General features: G+C 44.2%; 1 protein-coding gene across 1 annotated transcript in view; it reads left to right on the forward strand.

The window, feature by feature from the left end:
• The window catches only part of VWF (von Willebrand factor), a 121,710-nt gene extending 95,193 nt beyond the window's left edge, over window positions 1–26,517 (forward strand). Inside the window, exons 39-52 of the mRNA XM_005873725.2 lie at window positions 1,523–1,625; window positions 2,424–2,498; window positions 3,721–3,825; window positions 4,949–5,154; window positions 6,200–6,349; window positions 10,791–10,901; window positions 11,558–11,738; window positions 12,568–12,608; window positions 13,156–13,272; window positions 21,788–21,886; window positions 22,514–22,642; window positions 23,164–23,203; window positions 25,134–25,231; window positions 26,195–26,517. Of these exons, the coding sequence (XP_005873787.1) occupies window positions 1,523–1,625; window positions 2,424–2,498; window positions 3,721–3,825; window positions 4,949–5,154; window positions 6,200–6,349; window positions 10,791–10,901; window positions 11,558–11,738; window positions 12,568–12,608; window positions 13,156–13,272; window positions 21,788–21,886; window positions 22,514–22,642; window positions 23,164–23,203; window positions 25,134–25,231; window positions 26,195–26,383 (1,644 nt within the window). The 3' untranslated portion in view covers window positions 26,384–26,517. The remainder of the gene's footprint in view (window positions 1–1,522; window positions 1,626–2,423; window positions 2,499–3,720; window positions 3,826–4,948; window positions 5,155–6,199; window positions 6,350–10,790; window positions 10,902–11,557; window positions 11,739–12,567; window positions 12,609–13,155; window positions 13,273–21,787; window positions 21,887–22,513; window positions 22,643–23,163; window positions 23,204–25,133; window positions 25,232–26,194) is intronic.

The following is a 26,517-nucleotide window of genomic DNA, read 5'->3' on the forward strand; positions in this document are numbered from 1 at the left end:
CTTGGCATCACCCAGAGGCCTGAGGGAATGAGCGATGCTTCCCCACCCTTGTCCCTCTGCCCGGCCTCTCTGCTCCCACCTCTGAGGCCAGCACCCAGGGCCCCTCTCTGTGTCTTCCTGGCCCCCAGAAACACTGGAATAGCAGCCCCTGCAGCCTTTTTTTGTTTGTTTTTTTGTTTCCTATTCCTAGTCCCTCCCTCTCAGTCTTGCTACCCTCACCATGTTGGCCCTTATTTAACACTCTTCCTGGGAAGCAGGATCCTGATTATAAAACTCCAGAGCTGCCCCTTGCCCACCAACTTAAGCTCAAGCTCCTCAAGTGGGCAGGGAAGGCCTCTACAATTGTCCACTGACCCACAGGACATTCTCCCCTCTGTTCCACACCCAGAATTCTTTCTCCTCCCCCAGCTTCCCCCCTCCCCACACCCCACACACAAACTCCACCTCCCACCCTTCACCGGCACGCCTTCAGGAGGCCTCTCTGAGGGCCCCAGCCCTAGTGAACTGCTCTTCTTTGCCCTCCTGTCGCCCTTTTATTTTTCATTCTAAAAATCGCTTTATAGAGATATAGTTTACATATAATAAACAGCAGCTAATAAAGTGTACAGTATGGTGAGTTTTGACACGTGTGCACTCCTGTAAAACCACCAACACAACCAGGACAAGGGGCATTTTCATCATTCCCCAAGGTTTCCTTGTGCCCCCTTTAATACGTCCCCTGACCTCCAGCTCCCATCCCCAGGCAACCACTGGTCTGCTTTCTGTCACTATAGATTTGTTTATATTTTCTGGAATTTCATATAAATGGAATCCTGTAGTATATACTACTTTTTTGGCCTGGTTTCTTTCACTCAGCATAACACTGTTGAGATCCACCTGTGTGTGTTTTGTACTTCGATAGTCTGAGTAGTAGTCAGACTATTAATGGCTGAGTAGTATTCCACAGTGTGGATGTATCACACTTCATTTATCTCAGGCAGCTTTTCATGCATGATCTTATTTCCTCAAGTTGACTGTATTTATCCAATGTCTGTCACTCCCACAGTCCCAGGGTCAGGCACTGTGACTGCCTGTGAGTGGCAGATGTAGAACATGTGGTGTCTGGGGCCAGAATGCCAGGTTCAAATCCTGGGTGTGCCACCTGGTCATGTTCCTTTTCTGTGACTCAATTTCATCATTTATACATGAAGATAATAATAGTGCTTGCCTGATAGGGTTATGATAAGGAACATAAAGTGAATAAAGTCCCTAGGAAAAACATCTTGAACATATCTAATGCTAATTATTATCGGGAGGCAGCAGAACATGTTGTTAAAAGGATGGATTCGGGGTTCAAACCCTACCTCTGCTGGTTCGACCCCAGGACTGCAAGTGCCTCAACTTTCTTGTTTGATAAGTGGAGATAATAATAAAAATATCCTTGCGACAAGGTTGTAGTGAAGGTGGAGGAACTGACTTCCATTTACTCCAGGGCTTTCTGCCCTAATGTCCCGCACCCCTTCTGAACCTTGTTTTCTCTCAGTTCCTGGAAACCTGGGTCCCAGACCACCAGCCCTGCCAGATCTGCACGTGCCTCAGCGGGCGAAAGGTCAACTGCACCTCACACCCCTGCCCCACGGCCAGAGGTGAGCTCACCCTCCCTGGGGCACCCTCCAGGCCCTGCAGCCACCAGATCCACATGTGGATTTCCTGGGCCTGGCCTGTTTCTCAGGCCATCCCACCCTTCCTTACCTCTCTGGGATGGGGTTCCCCTTGTCCTACACCTGGAATAGCCGCTCTCAGAGCTTAACCCTGCTCTCCTGTCCCACCTTGGCCCTCAGACTAGAGTCTCCTGTAGAGCACATTCAGGGGTCAACAGCCTCATTCTCAGAAATCCCACAGCCTGATACTTCACGGCCTCCCATGTAGGGCCTGTGCTGGTTTCTGTGGATGATAGTCTGCCATATATATATATATATATAAATAATATATATTACTAGATGACTGGTGCACAAAATTCATGCACGGGTAGGATCCCTAGGCCTGGCCGGCAATCAGGGCCAATCAGGGCCTTCTGGCTGCCAGCTGGGGCCTTCCTTTGTTTTGTGCTGCCCCCTGATGGTCAGCACACATCATAGCGAGCGACCGAACTCCTGGTCTCCTCGTTGAACTCCCGAGGACACTTTGCATATTAGCCTTTTATATATATAGATTGTTGACACTATTACAGATGCCCCCCATCCTCCCCACCTTTGCCCACCTCCACCGAGCCCTTGCCACCCCTCCCCTGGCCTTCACTGCTCTGTTGTCTGTGCCCATGGGCTAAGTATATTTATATTCTTTGGCTGCTCTCTTCACCTTCTTTGAGAGTCTGCCATATTTTAGATCCTGCTCCAGGCTGTACCACTGTTTATTTCTCTGACTTGTGTGGCATTCTTTTCCAGTTCCCACATGTGGCCCATGTGAAGTGGCTCGCCTCCACCAGAACGCAGACCAGTGCTGCCCGGAGTATGAATGTGGTATGTGTCCCACCTTTGGCATTCTCCAGGGCCCAGGCCCCAGCCCCAGGTGAATGATGTGGGCGCTGCAAGAGACATATGGTCTCAGGCACAGAGTGTGAGAAAGGAGGTGGGCAAGGGCTGACTGGATTTTCCAAATAATGGAAAGAGTAACCTCTAGAAAATAGGATTTGCTGCCTAGAGAAATTCTGCAGTAAATCGTTAAATGCCAGATTTGAAAGCATTAAATTAAGAATGGAGTAATCACTGGTGGGGGGAAGTGCTCAGAAATGGACTGAAGAGAAAGTTAGGCCAAAGTAGTCCATTTTCCTTTTCCTTTCTGAGGACCTTAGATGTGGAGAAGGCCACATACAGGGCACCTTGATTTCAGCAAGTTATTTGTCAAAGGGTTTCATTATTGGCTTGCGAACTGCATAGTGAATAATAGGCTGAATAATGCTATAAGTAAATGAATCCAGAGCTGATGGAATTAGGTTTAACATGACAGGAAACCTCTGATGACCCGTCCCTGTCCTATCTAGTGTGTTTGTTAATTGTAAAATTTGCAGTGAGGCAGATCTTACAGGGTGAGCAAATAGATCGAGGGATAGTGCAAGGATCTACAAAAGAATGAAATAATCTAAGAATTTTATTTATGCTGATGAAATTGATCAGGGACACATAGAAGTCCTGTGGGCAGGGAGATCTGACTTGGGAACAGCTTGTGTAAAATAGATCTGAGAATGTTAACAGTAGACAGAACTGAGGGGATCATTTAGTTCAAGTCCCTCATTTTGTAGACCTTTTAGGCTTCTACCATGTGCCAGGCATGTTGCCTTAATTATTTCATGACATCCTTGACTGACTCTATGAGTTAGAGTTCCCGCTTTGCAGAAGATGAAATGGAGATCTAGAGGGTTCAAGCGACTTGGCTGTGATCTGAAAGTCCTAGCAGATGACAGCAAAATCAATATGAGCTTATCGGATGATCTGGATCTATCTATCTATCTATCTATCTATCTATCTATCTATCTATCATCAATCAATCTATATACCTACCTATCAACCTATCATCTATCTCCCCCCTCCACCTCTACCTCTATCTGTATCTCTACCTTTGTCTCATAATCACCATCTACCTAACAGAAATCTGCATGAATAGGAATATAGGGTGACACTCACAGGTAATACAAGAATAACCTTGCTAAACTCTGAGTGGATGTCTTTTTTTGCTGTCCTTTAGTGTGTGACCTGGTGAGCTGTGACCTGCCCCCGGTGCCTCACTGTGAAGGTGGCCTCCAGCCGACATTGACCAATCCCGGCGAGTGCAGACCCAACTTCACCTGCGGTAAAGCCTCCATGGAGAGGAGGTGGTGGTGCGGCCACTCTCTCCTGGCCTGTATTCTAGTTAGCTGACTCTAGTGGGGTTGGGGATGTCTAGGACAGAGGGATCAAGGTCACCCCTGGATTGAATTCTCTAAGATTCTTCCCAGCTGCATGATGCTGAAGGTGTCCTGGGAGTGGGCACAGCCACAGGCATGTCCCTGTTGGGCTGTATTATGAGGCAATTGGGTCTGAGATGAAGAAGTCTCCAGACCTAATCTTTATTTACTCCCATCCTCCCACACATCATCGAAGGGAGGAAAAGTTTCCTTAGGTTGTCCTCATTACTGGATCTTATTTCCAAACAGATGTACAGTTTTCTCCCCTTTGTATGTTTATATATCTAATCGCTAAATACTATAATTTAAGCATAGGGTTGTACTAAAGTAAGATGTGTCAAGAAACTGAGTTCTGTATTTAGATACTGAGAATACCCACTTTAAGTCAAGTAGAGTTCTTGTCCTGTTGATTTAGAATCTCTCTTGAGTTCCTAGATGTAAGACCTCGAGGGTGAGAGGACACCTTGTATTTGAAGGAGGTTGTGAATAGGCAAAGGACACAGAATGGGATTTGAGATTTATAAAACACTGTGGGTTTGACTGATTGCTGTCATTCTTTCATTCAACCTTCTTAGAGGACCTGAAACTATAGGGTATTGTTCTAGGTACTGAGGTGGGGATAGGATCACATAAGCTGCCAGCATATAAAAATGCTTACCAGCTCATGGCGTCCAAGGCCTATCTGGGTCTTAGGGATTCTACCTCCACCGTCTCTGAGAATCAATAGCTGGAAGGAACCTACCCCATCTAGATGTGTATGGGTACTGAACAGTCTTCGCTTCTTCTCCATTAAAATTCCTAGTTTCACATTTCTCCTTTTGATTGATGTTCATATTTTCTGAAGACTAACTTCTTTGGGGGATGATTGAATAACCCACAGCCCCTGAATTGGACTTATGTGCATTTCTAATTTAATCCTCTGGGCCTAGAATCCCCTGGGTTCTTATTTAATAGCTGAATACTTACAAACCCTGATTGATTTCAATGCCCAGTGTGGCAGGACTAGGGTGTCACCTTCCTGCTTCTCAGCCTGCAGGAAGGAGGAGTGCAGAAGGGAGTCCCCACCCTCATGTCCCCCACACCGGACACCGACCCTTCGGAAGACCCAGTGCTGTGATGAGTATGAGTGTGCTTGTAACTGTGTCAACTCTACGGTGACCTGCCCTCTGGGGTACTTGTCCTCGGCCATCACCAATGACTGTGGCTGCACCACAATCACCTGCCTTCCTGACAAGGTAGGGGCTGCTCAGCTGTGGCTGGGATGATGGCAAACATCTGCTTCTTATGGAAGGTTTGCCTTCCTGCCCAAACCAAGTGCTATATGGCTGGTGGGTGAGCAGTCAACATTCTATCTCATGCTAGTGGAAATTTAGTTAGCTCAGGAGGTATTTATAGAGAACCAACGGTGGCTAGTGCTGAGGTTACAAACAAGGTATAAGACATGGTCTGGCCTTTAAAGAGACTTCCTTAGGTTAACTAAGGAAATAATATGAAGGCATGGATTATTTACAGACGAGTTAATAGTTGACTCATTTGTTAATTGCTATCAATTCATCCATCTATCTATCTATCCTTCCTTCCTTCCTTCCTTCCTTCCTTCCTTCCTTCCTTCCTTCCTTCCTTCCAATAATTACTGAGCAACTACTATGTTCTACCAGAACTGGTACTGTATTAGGTGTTATGGGAGAAATGTAAGATGTAGTCAACTTATGGTCTTGCTAGTATATATAAGACAATAGTCTATAAACTGAATACAACAAAGTATCAACAGATGGTACAGATACTAAATGCACATAGCAGTCATAAGGAAGAGGTCCACCAAGAAGAGTTATCATGAAAGATAATTAATTGGCAGAACTTGAGATGAACCATTAATTACAGTAGGAAGATCTGAGAAGATTTTCAGCTGCTGAACTATTGAGGGTGAGTCCTGCAATGAATGCCAAAGAGAAGTCAGTTACCTTTCCCTGGAGTCTATTAGGGCTAGAGCACACACTCATTTCCCTGGAATGCTCTAGACCTCTGGCCCCTTCTGGATTCTCTTCTAGCTCAAGATTTCTAAGTGCCTAGGTTCTGGAAGAGCAGGAGCAGTTCCAGATTTCATGCTTATTAAAATCTACTTTATAAGCATCCCTGCATGTGGGTAGAGACCATGTTGGGTTTATTTATTGCTGTATTCTCAGAGCAACCTAGAGCAACTTCCAACACATAGTAGATACTTTCTAAACTCTTGTTTAAATGAACTGAATGAGTTCACTCACAGAAACCTTGTGTCTACAGGTGTGTGTCCACCGAGGCACTGTCTACCCTATTGGACAGCTCTGGGAGGAGGGCTGTGATATATGCACCTGCACTGACATGGAGGATGCTGTGATGGGCCTGCGTGTGGCTCAGTGCTCTCAGAAGTCCTGTGAAGAAAGCTGCCAGTTGGTAAGACGCACAGAGAGACTAGGCACTGTGTGGAACTCTCAGGGTATGGAAGTAGGGGAGGGCATCCCAGGAAGAGGCAAAAAGCCCCTTTAGTAAACTCTCATTCAAGACCAGAATGATGGGGGAGGGGAGGTGAACTGGGGAAAAGAAAGAAGCATCAAGAAAGGATTACAATGTCATCCTTCTGTGATTCAGGTAATCCTTGCCTAATGGATGTTGTATGTTGTATGTTGTATGTTGTATGGTCTTGAGTCCAGAGGGCAATGGAGTTGGTTTGAGCAGAGGTGTGAATTAAATGCCTGGAAAAGAGGACTTGATTTTTTTTCTATCTTGTCCCTCTTCAGACATTACCTTAGGCTATCCCTAGAACAGATAAATGTTCTGAATTTTCTGAGATTATTCCAGTTTTAATGTCTTATAGTGTTTCCACAGAGATTGGTGATTTTTCAGACTGTGTTATAATTTGAGGTACAGAAAATATGATTAGTCTTCCCCAATCAGTTTTAAATTCTCATTGTAGTTTACCCCTAAGGTTTCTCTGTATTTTGGGGGGGCTCTTTTTTGAACATTTAAGATTAATAAGACCCTAAAAAAATGAAGCACTCATGTGCAGGGAGAATTGGGGGTCAAATTCTGCTTGCTGGTTTAATGCTACTTTTATTATTACTGCAGTATTATCCATAGATAATGATGATAAAAGAAGAGTAACACATCTTGTGGTTGCTTCTGTAAATGTTAACAGCAGAGAAGACAGTGCTCTTGATGCTGTTTTGGAAATGTGTGGCTTGGTGATGAAAGGGAGGGACTATGAGTAAATCCAGAAATAGGTAGTCCATTCAGCTCATCTGCTGCGCTACCTGCAATGATGTACTGAGGAGAAGCAGAGTTGCTAGGCAACTTTGAGAGAGGATGATGCTATGGTATCCAGGTGTGTCTTATGGGAATGCTAAGTTTTGGAAACCAGTTGGTCTCCCTCTCCTCCCATAGGCCATGGAGGCTATCAGAATAACTTGCTATCAAGTAAAGAGAGTACTGTTTAGAGGCCATTTTTATAAAATTGGCACCCAATATATTTTGTGTTTCAGTAGGGAGTTTTGATTGCAAAGAACAGAATCTACTCAAGTTAGCCAAAATAAAACTCACAGGAATGAAGTACAGGATATATAAATTGGCATACAACATTTCTCTCCCATATCCCATGAGCCCCACCCCTGTCTCTGCTCCCTCTGCCCATCTGCTCCAGTTCTTCATTGCAGGTCAACTTTCTCTGGGAAGAAGTGTTGCTTTCTCATAAATTTTATTTGCACATGGCTTTATTGCATCTGGCTTCAACTCAGCATGACTTTTCAGATCCAGGGCCATCCCTGTGCAGTGTGACTTGCTCAGTCTTTGTGTTCAATAGATTGACTTTTCAAGGAGAAAATTTATGGACTTAGCTCATCCCATGGATATGATCCTCTGTCCAGTCCCCAGTCTAGTCTAGTCAGCTATTGGGGAGGGTGCAGGTTATATGGTAGAAACTTGTCTATCTAGAGCAGTGGTTCTCAACCTTCTGGCCCTTTAAATACAGTTCCTCATGTTGTGACCCAACCATAAAATTATTTTCGTTGCTACTTCATAACTGTAATGTTGCTACTGTTATGAGTTGTAATGTAAATATCTGATATGCAGGATGGTCTTAGGCGACCCCTGTGAAAGGGTCGTTCGACTGCCAAAAGGGTTGCGACCCACAGGTTGAGAACTGCTGATTTAGAGGCTGTGGTGCTGGAGGCAATTTCAAAAAGAAAATGGGTACAGAGGTCAGGTGAATGAGTGGAGGAGGCAACATTTCTAGAACTTTTGACCAGATGATTGCTGTAGAGAATTGAGTGACTTGTCTTAAAGACTGAATGTTCATACCTTCTAGGGAGGAGAAGGAAGTTTATGTTAAAGCTGAAGGCATGTGGGAGGCTGGGCTTTGATCTGTACGATGTCTTGAGTTGAGGTGGGAGCTTCAGTGAGTTGTGATGGTTTTAGACTTCATTCTTCAAAGAGGGAGGTATCAGCTCTGGTCTGACTCCAGAGACATTTGGGCTCACTTACCCGAATTCATTTGTTGTCTAGGTTGTGACAAAAACAATACAAAAACAAACAAGGAAACATTACCCTCTGATTCTTTCTTTCTGAAGCCACAGTCTGGAGAACTATACTTTCCTCAACCACCTCCATAGTTCTCTACTGTTCATGTCAGAAAAATTAGGTAGAGCAAGCAAAGGGTAAGGCTGGCTTCCCAAAGACTATTACAGGTATGCCTACATGCCTATGGCTTTGCTTCCATGTTAATGGCAAGAGGAATTTCCCCTCTGTTGTATAAACTTTAGAGAAGATTTTCTTCGAAGGCTTATGACCACCTGATTCCCCACTTTTAGACTCCAGAATCAGACTAAATCATGGCATTAGGAACTGTGTCCGAGGAACTGAATGTAATGCATTATATTTTATTCATCCTCATGATACTCCTCCAGAAGGAAGAAGAGGCAAGGCTGTTCTTCCCACTTATCAGATAGAAAGCAGAGCACTAGCACAGGGAACAAGGTTGGCCATAGCTCTACAGCTCATTTAAAGCCAGTAGAACTGGGTTGTCTTGACTCCTAGTCCAGGGCCCCTTCTGTGAGGCTGATACACTGGCAATACCAGCATTTTAAGGGCCAGCCTGATTCAGCAAAAGAGACAAGGAACCAATGCTCCATGCCTCTCACCATCATTTCAGCAATGTTAACTGTGTTTAAAGGATTGTGCTGCTAAATATATTAGGAGTCTATTTTTCACTGGCATCTGTCTTTAGATTGGCTAGATATTAGACCTGCTTATTTCCATTCTTAATTGGGAAACCAAGGAAACAGGATTGAGAAGAGAGTAAGGAGAAGGGTCTGAGATGTATATTTTGAACAGATATAAGGTAGAGGATTTAGAGGGGTAAGGGGAAAGAAAGAGAGATGAGAATATTGGATGAACCCTGGTTGTGCAGCAGGAAAATGGGAATGCCGGAGGTGGAGGGGGATCTCAAAAAGATGGCAGCCAGGAAATTTGGAGACATGACTAGGAGAACCTGAGCATGAGAAGTTGGTGGGGTTTGGGGAGCAAGGCATCTGTCCTGGTAGTCATTCATAGTATTGACAGTGTGTCCTCCCATATTGGGAGGCAGCAGAAAACAGGAAGAACACACCAATCCAGGTCACTTGGCACTTAGAGAGGCGCATAAGAGTGATGCTGGGTCCCTGAAGGTATTGATGATCCTTTTGTGCTCTATGAGTCTTTTATGGCAGCTTGTATATTCTGCCTTGTAGTGGAGGGTGTCTAGATTGTATCATTCTAATTTGTTGGCTTCTCCAAAGTACCTAGTATGTCATAGATGCATAATAAATTATTAGAATCTCAGATGATAAAACACTGGGGACAACTCACTGGGCACCTCTGTGACATGGGTCAGGATGTAAGTGGACCCCATGGAGATGGTATGATGTTGAGCCAAGTCTCTGGAGTGCTTGTGTTCTCCCAGAGAGAGGCACCAGCTAGCCTGACATCAAGTGCTGTGTGCATCTTCTGGCTTGGTCTGCGTGTGAGTGTGCGAAGCAGGCCTGGCCTCCTCACCCATCCTGAACAGCTGCAAGCATTCCTTCTCTTTTAAGGACAGAGCTTCAAGATAAAGCCAAGTCCTGGGGTCTGTCCCCTGGGCTCCTGAGACAACCACACATGTCAGTGTTTTGCCTATTCTTTGTACATTGCTTCAGAGTTTTCAGTGGACAGTTTCAATCCAAATTCCCAAAGCTTTGGCCAGATTAGAAGACCATTAAGAGGCAAGGTGAGCTAGCAAACTTCCAGGATGCTGGTCTCCCTGGCAGGCATTCTAGGGAAGGTTGGTCTCTGCTGCTCTTATCTCACTGTGCCCTATAAACTATATCAAGTAACTACTTGGGGCAACCCAACTCTGCACATTGGTGAGAGGTCTTGGGATCAAGGTATTCATCTTATGTAGGTACTTTGCCCTATTAGAGCAGAGACTAGTTCTCAAGCATCTTGGATATTCTCCCCCAGTCAATGAAGTGCCCTAGATTTGGTCATGATAAAGATTAGGTCAGGTAGCTGTTGCTGAGTGAACTCTGGGCTGTGTTTAATACTTTTCATGAACTGGATGTTGGTCTCAAAGTGGAAGCTTTAAGAGGGCAGGATTATGCCTTTTCAGCTGGTGAAACTGAGTCACTATCTTAGTGACTCAATGGTTGATGCCTCCTAGCCACTTCTTAGCATAGTTCTGAGGCTGGTGGATGACAGAGATGAAACCGTTCAGGCCAGCGGTGTCTCTGTAAAACCCCAGGGCTCAGTACACCTGTGGAGCAGATAAGCACACTCATGTCTCTGCTGCTGGCCTGACCTCACTCTCTGCTCCTCGTGTTTTTTCCAGGGCTTCACTTATGTCCTACATGAAGGCGAATGCTGTGGAAGGTGCCTGCCATCTGCCTGTGAGGTGGTGATTGGCTCACCACGGGGGGACTCCCAGTCGTACTGGAAGGATGTAGGTTGGGGCCTCAGGATGGGTTGTCTATTCTGTGGTTTAGTGCTGGCCTTGGTTCACTTATAAAATCAGAGCTCATCCCCTGCCCTTTGCTTTCCTTACAGGAGGTTAATTAGCTGCTGGTGTTACCCAGATGTCAACTGGGTTACCTTGCCCCTTAGGAACTAGTTAAGATGGCCTCAGGCTTCCCATTTCATTGATTTGGGGAGAAGCTCAATTCCCTCTCTAAGAGCTCTGTGAATGCCTAGGGAATTTATGTCAGTGAATCTGAGGTCCTGCTTCCCCTGAGTGGTTGGTATAGGGATGGCCTCACCACCCTGCATGTGCCATGGGCCTGCCACCCCACCAAACCCACAGGCTGAGGTGCTATTCAGTCCTACACCAACCCTGACAGGCTCCTCCGACTTCTTAATGAGTTCCATTGTACACATCTCTATCACAGAGAAGCAAACACTATTCTGTTCCCTAAGTCCCTGAGCTACTTCTGTAACCCTAGCTGTAGCGCAAGTTTGACATGCTTGCTATAGTGTATTGCAATGTTGGGCTTTACCTGGTGGATGGGACTGAGATGTTAACCCAGGGCATGATTCTAGGGCCCAGACCAGTTCCCTGAGGGAACAGTGCGCTCCCCTTGGGACTCTGTGTTCTAACTACAGGTTGGCTCTCACTGGGCCTCCCCGGAGAACCCCTGCCTCATCAATGAGTGTGTCCGAGTGAAGGAGGAGGTCTTTGTGCAACAGAGGAACGTCTCCTGCCCCCAGCTGGATGTCCCCACCTGCCCCGTGGGCTTCCAGCTGAGCTGTGCGAGCTCAGAGTGCTGCCCCACCTGCCACTGCGGTAAGGCACCCTGTCCAGGGACCCACCTTCCGGCCTGGGTTTCCAGGAAGGGCTCCTGAATTCTTTGCTTTCTTAGCAACTCGGGGAAATGGGCAGGATCAAAATCTTCCCATCTGTTCCTAAGGCTTTTGTGACAAAGCAAATAAGATGAGAGAAATAGAGCCATTTCCTAAAGGTCATAATGGTGCTCAGTGATGGCTTATACCACTATCTCATGTCACGGGCACGGCAACCCTGGTTGGTGGGGACTGCTACTGCTTCCACCAGCTCACGGGAGTTAGTGAGCTGTAGGGCTGGGGTTGGACCTTCATTTCTCTGACTCTAGAAACCACCTTTGTGATTATTCATGGTATTGCCTCTGCTAGGGAAGGTATTCCAATGTCCACCCCCTCCCTCCCTACAAACAAACAGCAACAGGAACAAACAGCTCGCTACCACCTGCTCTGAATTCTTTCTATGATTTTATCTTGTGACTTAAAGTTCCCAGAGTAGAATTGCATTCTTCATAAATCCAAAGATTCTCCCACTCACCCCTTCCATGTGAATCACTGAAACATGTGCCTTCCCTACCAGGACGCTCAGGGGTCTTCTCATTGAGGGCTAGGTGCTAGGCAACAGGCAGCCTGCCCCTCCTCGCCAGACCTGGGGGAAGCGAGGCCACTATGGCTCTGGCAGTAGGACCCACAGTGCCTGGAGGTGGAATGCAGCAAAGGGCAGATGTAGGAGAGAGGCCCAGATGGAGGAGAAAGCCCTGAAGGGATCAGCTGTGTGCAGGGCAGGGGTGGCCAGGGTATTCTGTACTCTCACACCTGCACTTCTCTCTCCCCAGAGCCTGTGCAGGCCTGCATGCTCAATGGCACCATCATTGGGGTGAGCTGTTGCCTTCTTCTCCAGGGCCAGTTGGTGGGGCAGAAGTGGGGGTGCTGTGGAAAGGATGGGCCACTTAGTCATTCTAATGTGGAAATGAGAGAAACTGGGAGACCTACCCCCAGTGCACTCTCATTGCCTCCAGGGCTTCCCAGCATCCTGGAGCCTGGCCTCAGAGGTCTTCCCAACTCTCTAGGGTCCGGGCACCCTGTCTGGCACTCATCTCCCAGCCTCACTCCAGGCCCATGAGCATTTCTAATGCGTACAGAGAAGTGCTCAGCAGTCATTGTGCACATTTCAACCTATCCCCCACTCCCACTGCTCGGCCCCCTTTCTGGCATGAAAGCCTTCACTCTTACCATTGCCACATTTAAGGTGGGAAGGCAGGGAAGGGAGTGGGCCACTGGAGACAGCAAGAGGGTCAGGGTGATGGCTCAGGGCAGCTATGGGAGGCTCCCCCCATAAGGAAACAGTTTATGGGGCTGAGGTGAGAGGGTAAGTCAGGGGTTTGGGGTGCTGGGAGGCCTGACCGTGGTGACTCTGGTTCCAGCCTGGGAAGAGTATGATGATTGACGTGTGCACGACTTGCCACTGCACCGCCCAGGTGGGGATCATCTCCGGATTCAAGCTGGAGTGCAGCAAGACCACCTGTACGGCCTGCCCCGAGGTGAGAGGGTCGTCGAGGACCTAGGGGGTGGGCTGAATACTCGTGGGCCCAAGCCATGGGACCTCACTAGGGTTTTAAAATAAATTTTCCTTATTTTCTGATTGTGGACAATATTTGACACCTGTCATGGAGAGCCCAAGTCACCCACCCACCCACATTTCACCTCTCAGAAATTTTAGTTTAGTTTTGTGCATTTTAAACACTTTCTTTTTGTGTGTTTAAAATAAACACAATATTTGCAAGGCTTGTGATGCCATATTTACAGTTCTGTATTTTTTTTACACAACATTTAAAAAACCATCATTACCATTTTTGAGAACACTAAAGATTAATTAGTCAGCAAATATTTATCAGACACCTACTATGTGCAAGTTTATACACAATCTTCTTTGGAAAAGATGTGCCACAACCTTCACTTTTATTATTGGACATTGAGATGGTTTAAAATATTTCACCCTGTTTGCGCTAGGTCACAATGACTGTGTGCTCTCAATCCCTCCTGAGGGTGGATTCTAAGTAAAAGCATCATTTCTGGTTTGGGAGATGACAACCAGCATTTTATTGTTTTCATTATGACTCTTAGCCCCACGTCACAGAGCTGGACCTAACGCTCAGGAGGATGCTTGGGCTTCTTCCTCAAACCGCCCGCTGTTTCTGGGGTCCTGCTGTTTTAGAGACCACACGTGGTCAGGGGAGTTTCTTGGGAGCCAGATGCAGGGAACACAGTAACAGCTCTTTCAGATAGTGCACAGGGAGGGCTTCTCTCTTCAACTTTGCAAGGCAGCAGGAGGGATCTGGGGCCGAGTCTGAGAAGGAGACCTTTGTAGGAGGAGACCTCCCTGAGAGGAGCAGCACAGAGGGGTAGGGGACATCAGGAGTGGTTAGGGATGAGGGACACTCATACAGTTGCTTTATATGCTCTCGAGGACAAGAGAGTGTTCTGCATCTGTGTTCTTCATGGCACTTGGCATAGTGTCATACTCAGAATAGGGGCTTAATAAATTTATGTGGAGTAGACACAGCTATTTTTGATAGAATGGTTTAAAGAGGACATTCCTGCCTCAATTAGAAGCCCACTAAGAGTGGGAGAGCGGGTTTTTACTATTAAAAAAAGCACAGTTGATGTTTTAGGGGTGTGTGTGTGTGTGTGTGTGTGTGTGTGTGTAACAACCCCCTAGAATAGAACTGGGCTTGAATACGAATGAAAGACTGATGTCTGGAGTTTGTGGCTTCCCTTTTACCTTGGATGTCCATTGCACTACTTACCGTCAATGCAGCAAGAGATCCACACCAAGGCTGTCCTCAGGTTTTCTGGAGGGCGAGCTTGTGAACTCTCAAACTGCGCCCTCTGGTGGTCAGAAGGTGGCATGGTACCCTCCTCTGCATTCAAATCCAATCTAGATAGAGGTTCTAAATCAGCGGTTCTCAACCTGTGGGTCGAGACCCCTTTGGGGGTCAAACGACCCTTTCACAGGGGTCGCCTAAGACCATCGGAAAACACATATATACTTACATATTGTTTTTGTGATTAATCACTATGCTTTAATTATGTTCAATTTGTAACAATGAAATTGGGGGTCACCACAATATGAGGAACTGTATTAAAGGGTTGCAGCATTAGGAAGGATGAGAACCACTGTTCTAAATACATATTTTTAAAATACCTGACCCCTTTGGTTTGTGTACTATTCCTCCTTCCTTCCAATATTCTGATATATGTCCAGGGCAGTATACTGACCTCCTCCCTCTTGAAACCCCTAGGTTAGCCCTCTTTCTATGTATCTCTTAACCTGCACCAAAACTGGCCTCAGTTGCCCCCATTCTAGCTCAGCATCCTTCACTGGTTTTATTGCCCTTCTCTGCAATGGAAGGCCTCAGGGAGGCCTCCTGCAGGTGGGGGAGCTATGGTGAATTAGGCTGAGGCAGTTCTGCTTGAACTGCCTACATCAGACTAAAGTGTTAGTGTCAGCAGAGAAGTGAGTCCTTCATTTCCTCCCAGGGGAGACAGTGTTTGCACTGAAAAGACCAGCAGAAGGTGGTTTGTGCTGGTGGGTGGTAGGCAGGAAGCTTGACTGATGAACTTTCAGGGAAAGTGTGAGGAAGAGAGGTCACCCTGACATGGAACACCGAGAAGGCATCCGGAGGGGCATGACCGTGAGCTGACCTTGAGCAAGGGATCGAATGTGGAATAGAGGACCCCCCAGGAAGCAGAATGGGGAACAGATGGGCAGAAGCAGGAGTTAGAAATGGTCAGCAGGGCTCCCACAAGCCCTGCCACCTGGTGCAGCTGCGTTCGGCTTCCAGGGCAGCAGACAAACCAGTTTACTCCCTCAAGTGGGTTCTGCTGTACCCCCTCTCCTCCTCCTGTCCCTCTTGCCCAACTCCACACCCCAGCTCTAAAATCACTCCCCCCTCCTATTACCCTGCATTCTTTCTGCCTCTTCCTCCTGTTCTCTCTTCTCCCATAACACCCTTTCTTTCCCCTTATTCCTGGCTGAACTGTGCCCTCTGCCTCTCTGTGTGTGGATTTTGCCCTCATGGCCCCTGTCCCCTTCACTTTGCAGCCACCCTCCTCCTTTGTCCTCACCCCGTCACTTCTCCTGTAAAGATTTTATCCAATTACCTCTCCCTGGGCCTGACTTACCAGAGGGTATTTCCTATTTCTTCTCCTAACATCCACTGTAAGATGCCCAGATCCAAGCTCCGGCGATATCCTGCCCGACTTAAGCCCCATTTAGTAGTGACCACGTAGATACTCCTCCAGTGGGCCCTCTTCCTTCTGGCTGGAACCACTCCCATGTGCTCATAATGTTTGTTCCAACTCTTTCTTCCTCTTCCATTTACTTTGTCCCTACACCTTCCCGGAAGAGTGCATTTTTGAAAACACAGTTTAAAGCTCACCAGTGAAAGACTACCTGAGGGCCTCCAACCCCCACAGTGACCTTCCCAGGGGAGTGTGTGGCCTGGCCCAATTGCCCTGATTTGTTCTGAGTTCCGTCCTCATCAGCTTTCTCTCTGGCCTATTCCCTGGGGATACATCGAGTGCAGAAGCTTGACTCAGGAGTAGCAAATTGTTTAAATTCATTTCTGAGTGAGCTTGCCCATTCTTAACTCTTCCTGCTGGTTCAGAGCATCAGCCCATGTGCAGTGAAAAGGGAGTGGTGTGGAGGGACTCACTAGGTCTTCTGTTTGGGGCTCCAAATTGATCTGCTGGAAATTCATGTTAGAGAAACCCCAGGGCCCCAGTGGAGGGATATCTACATGATCACTACTAAGGGTGGCGAAATAAGAAAAATAATGACAACATAGATGGCTTCCACTTAACTCAATTTATTCTTTAAAAAAATTGAGATTGTTCCTTTTTTTTTGAGTGGTGGGGAGAGTTAAAAGAGCTTCAATTTGTAGACAATGATGAGACAGCTGAGGGTAGCTTTTTATTTTATTAACTTTGTTTAAAATACTCTTACTTTGCAAAATACAAAGTTGGTTATCCTATGTTGTCTTCCAAATTTGGGGGCATTTTTTGCCAGATAGTGAAATCAAGTTGTCCAGAAGCTGCTGCTTTTTCCAAAGCAGATATACATGAAGGCCTCTCACTTTAAGCCTCTATCAAGGTTCTTGCTCAACTCATCGCAAAATAATAATTTATCTCTTATGTGGAAGTGAACCATGTGACAACCATAGGACATAGTATGGGTAAAAGAGTACCTATATGAGATGGTATATTATTCAATCAAGTTACTTCTATACAAGAGATAAATTGTTATTATTTTGCGTTAAACAGTAAATTGTCTTTTACAGAGTTTAAGAAAATAACTAAAAATGGTATTTTATATTTACCTACATATTTATGATATAGGAGTTGCTGCTAAGAGTCCGGTGCTGGGAGACCGGGATGAACAGCGTAGACATAGTTTAAAATTTGCATGTCTCTCATAGAGAACAAAATATTAAACAAATGGTAATTTCAAATTGTGTTAAGTGTTATAAAGTGTGTGTATGTGTGTGTGTGTGTGTATGTATTTTGTATTTTGGGAGACTTCTCTGAGAAACGATACTTAAAATGATTACTAAGGGATGAGAAAAGGCTACTTATTTATTTATTTCAATATATTTATTTTTATTGATTTCAGAGAGGAAGGGAGAGAAAGAGGGAGATAGAAACATCAATGATGAGAGAGAATCATTGATCAGCTGCCTCCTGCATGCCCCACACTGGGGATCAAGCCTGCAACCCAGTTATGTGCTCTTGACCAGAATGGAACCTGGGACCCTTAAGCCCACAGACTGACACTCTCTCCACTGAGCCAAACCAGCCAGAGAGAGAAAAGGCTCTTTATACAAAGTGTGGGGAAGAGCACTCCAGGCAGAGGAAACATCATCCACAAAGGCCCTCAAGTGAGAAGGAGGTGGCCATGTTCATGGACCAAGAAGATGAGCAGGGTTGGATTGTCAAGAGCAAGGGGATGGTGGTATAAGATAAGGTCAGAAAATTAGGAAAGGCTGATGTCAGGCCTTACAGGACATGCTAAGGAGATTAGATTTTATTATAAATGCAATGGGAAGCCATAGAAGGCCTTTATTTTAATGAGATATAATTTACCTATAATAAACAGCACATATAGTAAGTATATAGTTTGTTGAAGTTTGATAAGTGTATAAACCTGCGTAGCCACTAAAATAGTAATATGAACAAATACAGCTAAAAGGCTTTTAGAGGAGATACAATAAACTTGATTAAACCAGGAGACAGAAAAGAATTAACAGTAGACTAAGTAACAGAGAAGACAACAGATGAATAGCAAAATGGTAGATTTAAACCTAACCATATGGATAATTACGTTAAATGTAAATGGTCAAAACAAAATCAAATCCCAATGAAAAATGGAGATTGTCAGACTTGGATAAAAAAGCAAGACCCAACTAATATGCTGTTTACAAGAGATGCACTTCCAATTTAAAGAGACAGACAGGTTGAAAGTCAAAGGATGGGAAAGGTATCCCAGGAAAACAGTAGGAACAAGAAAGCTAAGATGGGTATATTAATACCAAACAAAATAGATTTTAAGTTGAGGAATGCTACCAAAACAAAGAAGGTAATTTCATAATGACAAAAGAGTAGGTTCATTAAGAAGACACAAGAATCCTAAATTTGTATGCATACAAATACACGAAGCAAAAATTAATAGAACTAGGGGGAGAAATATGCCTATCCACAATTCTGGTTGGTAATTTTAATGTATTTGTCTCAGTAACTGATAGAATAAGTAGGGGAAAAATCAATAAGGATATAGGAGATTTGGAAAACTATGTGAACTAATGTGCCCTAATTGAAAATGATAGACCACTACATTGTAAAACTGTAGAGTACACATTTTCTCAAACACACAGGGAATTTCCACCTATCTTGCCCAAATTCTGGGCCATAAAAAAGTTAATAAATGTCAAAAATTTCAAATCATATAGACTGTATGCTATGACCACAGTGAAATGAAATAGAAATTAGTATAAACAAGGTAATACAAATACCCCCCCATATTTGGAAAGAAAATAAAATATTTTTAAATAATCCATGAATCAAAGAAGAAATCACAAATGAAAATAGAAAATATTTTGATATAGAGATAATAGTGGCTCTTCTAGAGACTCCAATATGTATTCTTCACTCATCGTAGTCTACCTTGATTTAATAATATACCATTTCATGTATATTATCTTTTACCCATACTTTGTGCTATGGTTTGACATGGTTTATTTCTACATAAGAGATAAATTGTTATTATTTTGCTTTAAACAGTAAATTGTCTTTTATAGAATTTAAGAAAAAAACTAAAAATGGTATTTTATATTTATCTACATATTTACAATTTCCAGTGCACTTCCTCCGTGTATATCTGAAATTCCATGTTATATTATATCCCTTCAGCTTGAAAAAGAACTTCTTTTAGCATTTCTTTTAGTGTGAGCCAAATGGCATTTCATTTCTCAGATTTCATTGATCTGAAACATCTTTATTTTGCCTTCATTTACTGAGTATAGAATTCTAGGTTGAAAGTTTTTATTTTATCACTTTAAATATGTTGTTTCATTTCTTCTGGCTTGTATTGTTTCTGATGGCAACCTAGTTGCCATTTTTATTTTTATTTTCCTGTGTGCATTGCCCAACCTTTTCCTATTGGCTGACTTTAACAGTTTTCTCTTTACTTTCCCTACTTTGGATTCATGGAGATTCCTGGATCGGTGACTTGATTTTTTAAATCAATTTTGGGAAAAATTTCAGCTATTATTTAATTTTTTAAATTTCATTTTCTCTCTCCTGTCTTTCTGGAACTATGATTACATGTATATTATACCATTTGATACTGTTCTGCTGGTTATCAGGGCTCTGTATATTTTTTTCAAACTTTTTTCCTTCCTGTTCTTTAGTTTGGACAATTTCTATTGATCAGTATTAAAATTCACTGATCCTTTCTTTTCTGCAGTTAATCCAATCTGGTGAGATTTTTTTGTTTGTTTTGTTTTTTAATTAGGTAACTATATTTCTAGTCCTAGGGTTTCCTTTTTTTTTTAAGTTTCCAGGTTGTTCCTAAATTCCCCATCTCTTTTCTCTATTATATTCATTTTTCCTTTAGACTCTAACATATTTATCATAGTTATTTTAAAGTTTCTGTCTGCTGATTGCAATATGAAGGTCATTTGTGTGTCTGTTTCTATCGAGTAATTTTTCTCTTGAACGTGGGTCATTTCCTGCCCCTCCACCCCCGTTCCTTTGCATGAAATGTTTTACTATGTGTTAGACATTGGTGGGAGATATGTGAAGAGACTCTTAATTCTGCTATTTCCTCTGATGAATGTTAAATTAGCTTCCAACTTAGATTATTGGTGGTTCACCTTGAATTAAAGGAGGCTAGATTTTAAACTATATTAGGGACAGTCTATTTCATTATTTCTCTTGATCCAAGGGTGACATAGTTCTTATATGACATATGTCTGAGTTCTGAAACATAGTTCTTAATCCTAAGGTCTGGCTCTTTTGAAATGTCAATGAAAATGAAGTGTTTGACTAGTCCCCAGCTTGGTGGGATTCAGACTGCAAACCCTGGCTCTTCTGTGCTGTGTGGAGCTGAAATTTCTGCTCAGGTCTTTAAGTTTCCACCTGTTGTTTTGTCCTTGGGCTCCTCTTAGGCTCCTCTGTGTATATATAATTTAGAGCAGAGGTTCTCAACCTGTGGGTCGCGACCCCTTTGGGGGTCAAACGACCCTTTCACAGGGGTCGCCTAAGACCATCAGAAAACACAAATATAATTACATATTGTTTTTGTGACTAAGCACTATGCTTTATTTATGTTCAATTTGTAACAATGAAATTGGGGGTCACCACAACATGAGAAACTGTATTAAAGGGTTGTGGCATTAGGAAGGTTGAGAACCACTGATTTAGAGGTTAACCAAGGATTTGAAGGGAATTTATATGCAGATTAGGGGGCTTCTTTTTTTGACTTCCTCTTTTCTGAGTTTTTCCCCTTTAGTTTTCAGCTATTCTAGGAGTTTCAAACGCTGTCCTCTGACTCTTCAGGCAAATACAACTACAGTTTTCTTCTCAGGTTCCAACCGTCCAGTGCCGTGCAGATTGCTCTCATGGGAAAAGCCATTTAAACATGACTCTTGTCCATTATGGTTCCCTCTTTCAAGGATCAAATAACCTATGGTTTATTGCTGATTTGGCCATCCAGTGTCTTTGAATAATTCTTTTAAATATTTTGTTAATCATTTAAGTTGTTATCTGCAGGAGAGTCAGTCCAATATAAGTCACTCGGCCATTATTAGAACCAGAACTCCATTGGGGGTTTTTATGCAAAAGAGTAACATGACTAGACTTTTATTTTAAGAAAGCCATTCTAGCAAATGTGTGGAGACCTGTAGTAGGGACAAGAATAAAGGCAGGAAGATAAATTAAGACTATTATCAGAATCCAGTGGTCAATGATGATTGCTTAGACCAGGTGATGACAGAGGACACTCCATGACAAGCAGCAGATGAGTTTGAGATGCATTTTTTGGCAAGATTTGCTGATGAGTAGGGGTGGGGGTGTAAACAAGAGGGAGACTCAAGGGTGATTCCCAGATTTCTAGTTGGAGAAACTGGGTAATGAAACTATTTGCTGAGATAGGTAAGATTGAACAAGGATGGGGTTTGGGGCAAAAATCAAGTTTTTGGATATAAGTCTTAAGATGACAATAAGATAAATAATTGTCAAGTAAACAGTTGAACTTAAAAGTCCGGAGCTCGGGAGAGAGGTCTAATTTCATAGGTCTGGCTGCTAGAATTTGAGTGAGGTATACATCTGTGGAGGGAAGAAATGCTATCCAGGGGATTGAGAACTGACAAGGGTTAGTTAGCACTGAATGTTGACTTTCTGAACTCTAGGAGAGATGAGAAGCTGACAAAATTAGCCTAGCTGTAATTGGGATGTTGTGGGGAGGTTAACTAAGGCTGCTTTTACTCCTGGATACAGGGTTACAAGGAAGAGAATATCCCAGGTGAATGCTGCTGGAGATGTCTGCCTGTGGCTTGCACCATTCAGCTAAGGGGAGGACAAATCATGACCCTGCAGGTGGGAGCCCATTGAACTCAAGTGTCCCCCTCGTATCACCCACTGGTTTCCTATTTTGGGATCTTTTCTTCAAGAAAGAGGGACTATGTTTGAGTCAATATTGGTTTCTTTCTGATTTTATAAAGAAAAGATGAATAACTTATAGAAGACAAAAATTGTCTCTTTGTTTTAGTTATGTTGTCACTCTTCTTGACAAGTTGGTGTATGGCCCATGATTTGAAGTTGGCTGAAGTTTAATAAATTTCTCCAGCATGATGTCGATGAGACTGGAAAGACAGGGTGAAATAAACTCTGACTTATGAAAGTCAAAATTAATTAGTGGGTTTGGGAGGTGATGCAGTTATTGATTAGCCAGTTTACCTTCCTATGTCTTAATTCTTTAAACTTTTAAGTGCTCAGAAGAATTTGGGGATTCTCTACATTTATGCAGCCCTATTTACAGTTAATAAGATGTATAAGGGCTCTACCTTTTTTGTGTATTCTGGGTGAGGAGACTTTATAGATACTGTCTCATTCTTGTTCGATAGTCTTCCAATTTGTTAAAAAAAACTTCATGGACTCAAGGTCATGGTTTGAAGTGACTTTGTAACCAAACACTACCTTCAAATTTGCCTTCTTTGGTTTCAGCGTGATGAGATGTTCCAGGATGGCTGTGACAGTCACTTCTGCAAGGTCAACGAGAGAGGAGAGTACATCTGGGAAAAGCGGGTCACAGGCTGCCCGCCCTTTGATGAGCACAAATGTCTGGCCCAGGGAGTGAGTATTCGGAGCTCAGGCCCTGCTTTCCTCTTGACAGTCTCCATCTCTGACTCTAAGAACAGAGGTCCTTCTGAGCAGCATGCAGTCCAGCTCTGACGTGATTTCCCAGTGTCCACGGGAGATCTCTGACCTAGTATAGGAATCAATGAAATCACAATATCAAGCCTGATGCACAGACAAAACTCTCTGTACTATATGGTGCTATAAAAATACCTTTCCCTTGGGGGAGACTGAATGTGTGATCCTGAAGGGGAGGTGAGAGAGCAGACTGATTTCCAATCTTCCCTGAGAATTTGATTCTGATGACTCAATTGGGAGAGGATTCAGAGTAATCAAAATTGTTTCAGCCTGGTCAGGTAGGGTGGTCATTCTTCTCACATTTGTGGTGGGAAAGCACAGTTTACATCTGGGGACTTAAACTCAGGGTCGTGAGCCCAGGAATTAGCCTGGGAAGTGACCTGTAAGCTGACCACTATGTACTATTTGTGACTAATCTGGGACTTTGCTGTTTCCTTAAGGGGAAAATCATGAAAATTCCAGGCACCTGCTGTGACACATGTAAGTACATTACCAATAGCTTGTCCCTGGAAACCCATCAGACCAAGTCCAGGGACTGTTCTTTGGAGTAAGCTTTATTCCAGAAAGATATTTCTTGATCACCGGCCAGTCATTATGTTCAGTCCTGCAGGGAATTGCCACTCCTCCCTGAATGTTCTTAAACTGCCCCCTGCTCAAATCCCCTTCCAAAAGCCAGTGAATCACCTCTTTCCCCTTTCCTCCAAACTCCTCACTGTCTCCAGCCCCTTGCCTGCCTTTCCCCTCATAGAGTCTTGGGTTGCTCATAGTCCAACCACGAGAGAAAATCTTCTCTCTCCACACAGAGCTCCTTGAAGACAGACACCCTTGATCTATGATTTTGACAGAGTAGACACTCAATACACATCTATTCATTGAGTGTCACACAGCTATCTCAGGAAGCAAGGGAAGCCACCCCTGGCTAACATTAGACCCACTGTGTGCTGTGGGGACTACAGAGAACATAGAGTCCTCTCGTGATTTATAAGGCTGGTCTGAGTTTATTAACCCCCCTTCTTCACTCTCGGTCCCTCTTGAGCTTGCAGTTATGTTATACTGGTTGATCCTAATAGCTCACAGCAGCAGCGTTGGAGACTGGACTCAACAAGTCTGCAGATCAGTGTTCTTACCACACATTCTTGTGTTCATAAGCACAAATAGCATTCAGAATCCCAATGTTAATGCATTCTTCTCTGAAGATAGAATTACTTGCCTGAACTAATATTTTTTAAGTTTAGTTTTGTTGTTTTGTTCTGTTTTGGGTTCATAGGCCCATGTTCAGTTTTGGGTAGAGAAAGGAAGAGTGAAAACATGAATACCTTTGGCATTCAATCATTCATTCTTTTCTTGATGGCTTACTCTGACAGCCCCTGTAATTGTTGTAATCAAGTTGTAGACTTAGGAAACACAGTCTGAAAGCATCTCTTTCTATGATTCCTGTCTGAATGGTTTAAGAAAGTGAAGTCAAGAAACCATCAGAGGAGGTGAATTCTCCCTAGGTGCACTGCACAAAGCATTTGGTTAAGAGACTGTTATCTACAAAACCAGCAAAAAAGGGCCTTTGTTGGTTAGCGTGTTCAGGAGGCTGAGACCCTTTATAAGGAAAGTAAGCCAGGCTCAGGGATTTAAATACACAGAGAAAGAATATAGGATGTTGGCCTAAATATGGTTTCCTTATTCATTCTCTTAATGTAGTTGGCAGGCTTTCCCTTGAAAATGAAATTACTTGGAAGTTGGAGGCAGGCTAATATGCAATTGGGGTTGATTTAGATTAGGAGCCATCCGAGAACGGAGAACTCCATGTTTAGATAGGGAATGGTGAGCTGCCATTAAGTCTTACAATTCTCAACTGGAAGATAGCTTTCTGACCTGAATGCTTCTTTACATAATACCTGTATGTAAAGAAGCCCATGCCAGAGAGGACTCCACAAGGGCTCCTAAGGTCTTCTCGGCCCCCACAGAGGCTGTGAGTGCCCTTATGTGGTCCTGATATTTGCTTTTCCTCTTAACCCAAAGGCAGGGATGGGTAGATATTAATTATATTTACTAGTATTGGTTACTTCATTGCCCATTAGCTTCTGAACATTGTTACAAACATAAGATGACTGCTACAGTCATGGTTTTTAGAATCTTCAATTATATAAAAAGCAAATTCCATCCATCCACATCACCAAAGCACAGGGAATTTAGGCTCCTCTTGCAATTAAAATTGTACCAGTAAGCAAGTTAAAGCTAGCAATAACTACATCTCTGAACATGAAGGACCGGGTGAACCATGATGACATAATTCCCCTCTCTGTGGCTGGCTCTGGTGATTTGGACACTGTTTTCCAGCCCCGTGAGGGAACTGGGCTGGAGAGTGTTCTACAGAACCCCAGCCAGGCCCGGGTCCCACCTCTCACCTGTCCCATAGGTGAGGAGCCTGATTGCAAGGATATCATTGCCAGGCTGCAGTATGTCAAAGTGGGAAGCTGTAAGTCCGAAGAGGAAGTGGACATTCATTACTGCCAGGTAAGGGCCCCTGACTTCGATGAGGCCTACATGGGGAGGGGAGTCTCCTTGTTTGGTAGATATCTCCTTAGTTACATTTCAGAAGGATCTGAAAAATTCACAGGGAGGAGAACTGAAAAGAACTGTAAGCATTTATATATATATATATATATATTTGTATTAATTTCAGAGAGGAGGGGAGAAGGAAAGAGAAATAGAAACATCAATGGTGAGAGATAATCATTGATTGGCTACCTCCTGCACACCCCTACTGGGGATCGAGCCCACAACCTGGACATGTGCCCTGACCAGAATTGAACCGTGACCTCCTGGTTAATAGGTCGATGCTCAACTACTGAGCCATGCTGGCTGGGTAGAATTGGAAGCATTTTATGTGAAATCAAATGTTTTATTGAAGTAACTGGGAACTTTGACCCCAGAGGGAAGATTCAACAAGTCCTTCAAAGAGAATGGAGAGTTATTTATGGAAGTGGGGGTGGGGGTGTTGTATTAAACATGCATAAAAATTGCAGCTAGAGCAGTGGTTCTCAACCTTCCTAATGCTGCGACCCTTTAATACAGTTCCTCATGTTGTGGTGACCCCCAATTTCATTATTACAAATTGAACATAATTAAACCATAGTGTAATCATAAAAACAATATGTAATTATATATGTGTTTTCTGATGGTCTTAGGCGACCCCTGTGAAAGGGTCGTTCGACCCCCAAAGGGGTCGCGACCCACAGGTTGAGAACCACTGAGCTAGCGGGATCTGGGTGTGATGGCACCATAAGGACAGAAGGCATTTCAGACTTCCCTGAGACCTACCTTTACAAATTGCCCCACTGTCCTGGGTTTCCTGGGGGAGGCCAGGCCTGCCTTACTTGGAGGAGGGCAGGTAGGGGAAACAGGCTGCTTCTAAGTTATGCATACTCCCGGCTTCTCCACCATCACCATGCCCTGTCCCTCTCTGTCCCACTTCAGGGTAAATGTGCCAGCAAAGCACTATACTCCATCGAAACGGAGGATGTGCAGGACCAGTGCTCCTGCTGCTCCCCGACGCGGACAGAGCCCATGCAGGTGCCCCTGCGCTGCACCAACGGCTCCATCGTCTACCATGAGGTCCTCAATGCCATGCAGTGCAGGTGCTCCCCCAGGAAGTGCAGCAAGTGAGGCCCCTGCCATGGACACCCAATGCCGCCTGCCTTGCCAACCGGCCAGAGTGCTGCCCGGTCCTCTGTATCCTCTGCTCTCATGCCCTCCCGGGCCCACAATAAAGGCCAATCTCTCATCTTGCAAAAGGCTAA

The sequence above is a fragment of the Myotis brandtii genome, unplaced genomic scaffold (assembly GCF_000412655.1).
Source record: "Myotis brandtii unplaced genomic scaffold, ASM41265v1 scaffold417, whole genome shotgun sequence".
Classification (NCBI taxonomy): domain Eukaryota; kingdom Metazoa; phylum Chordata; class Mammalia; order Chiroptera; family Vespertilionidae; genus Myotis; species Myotis brandtii.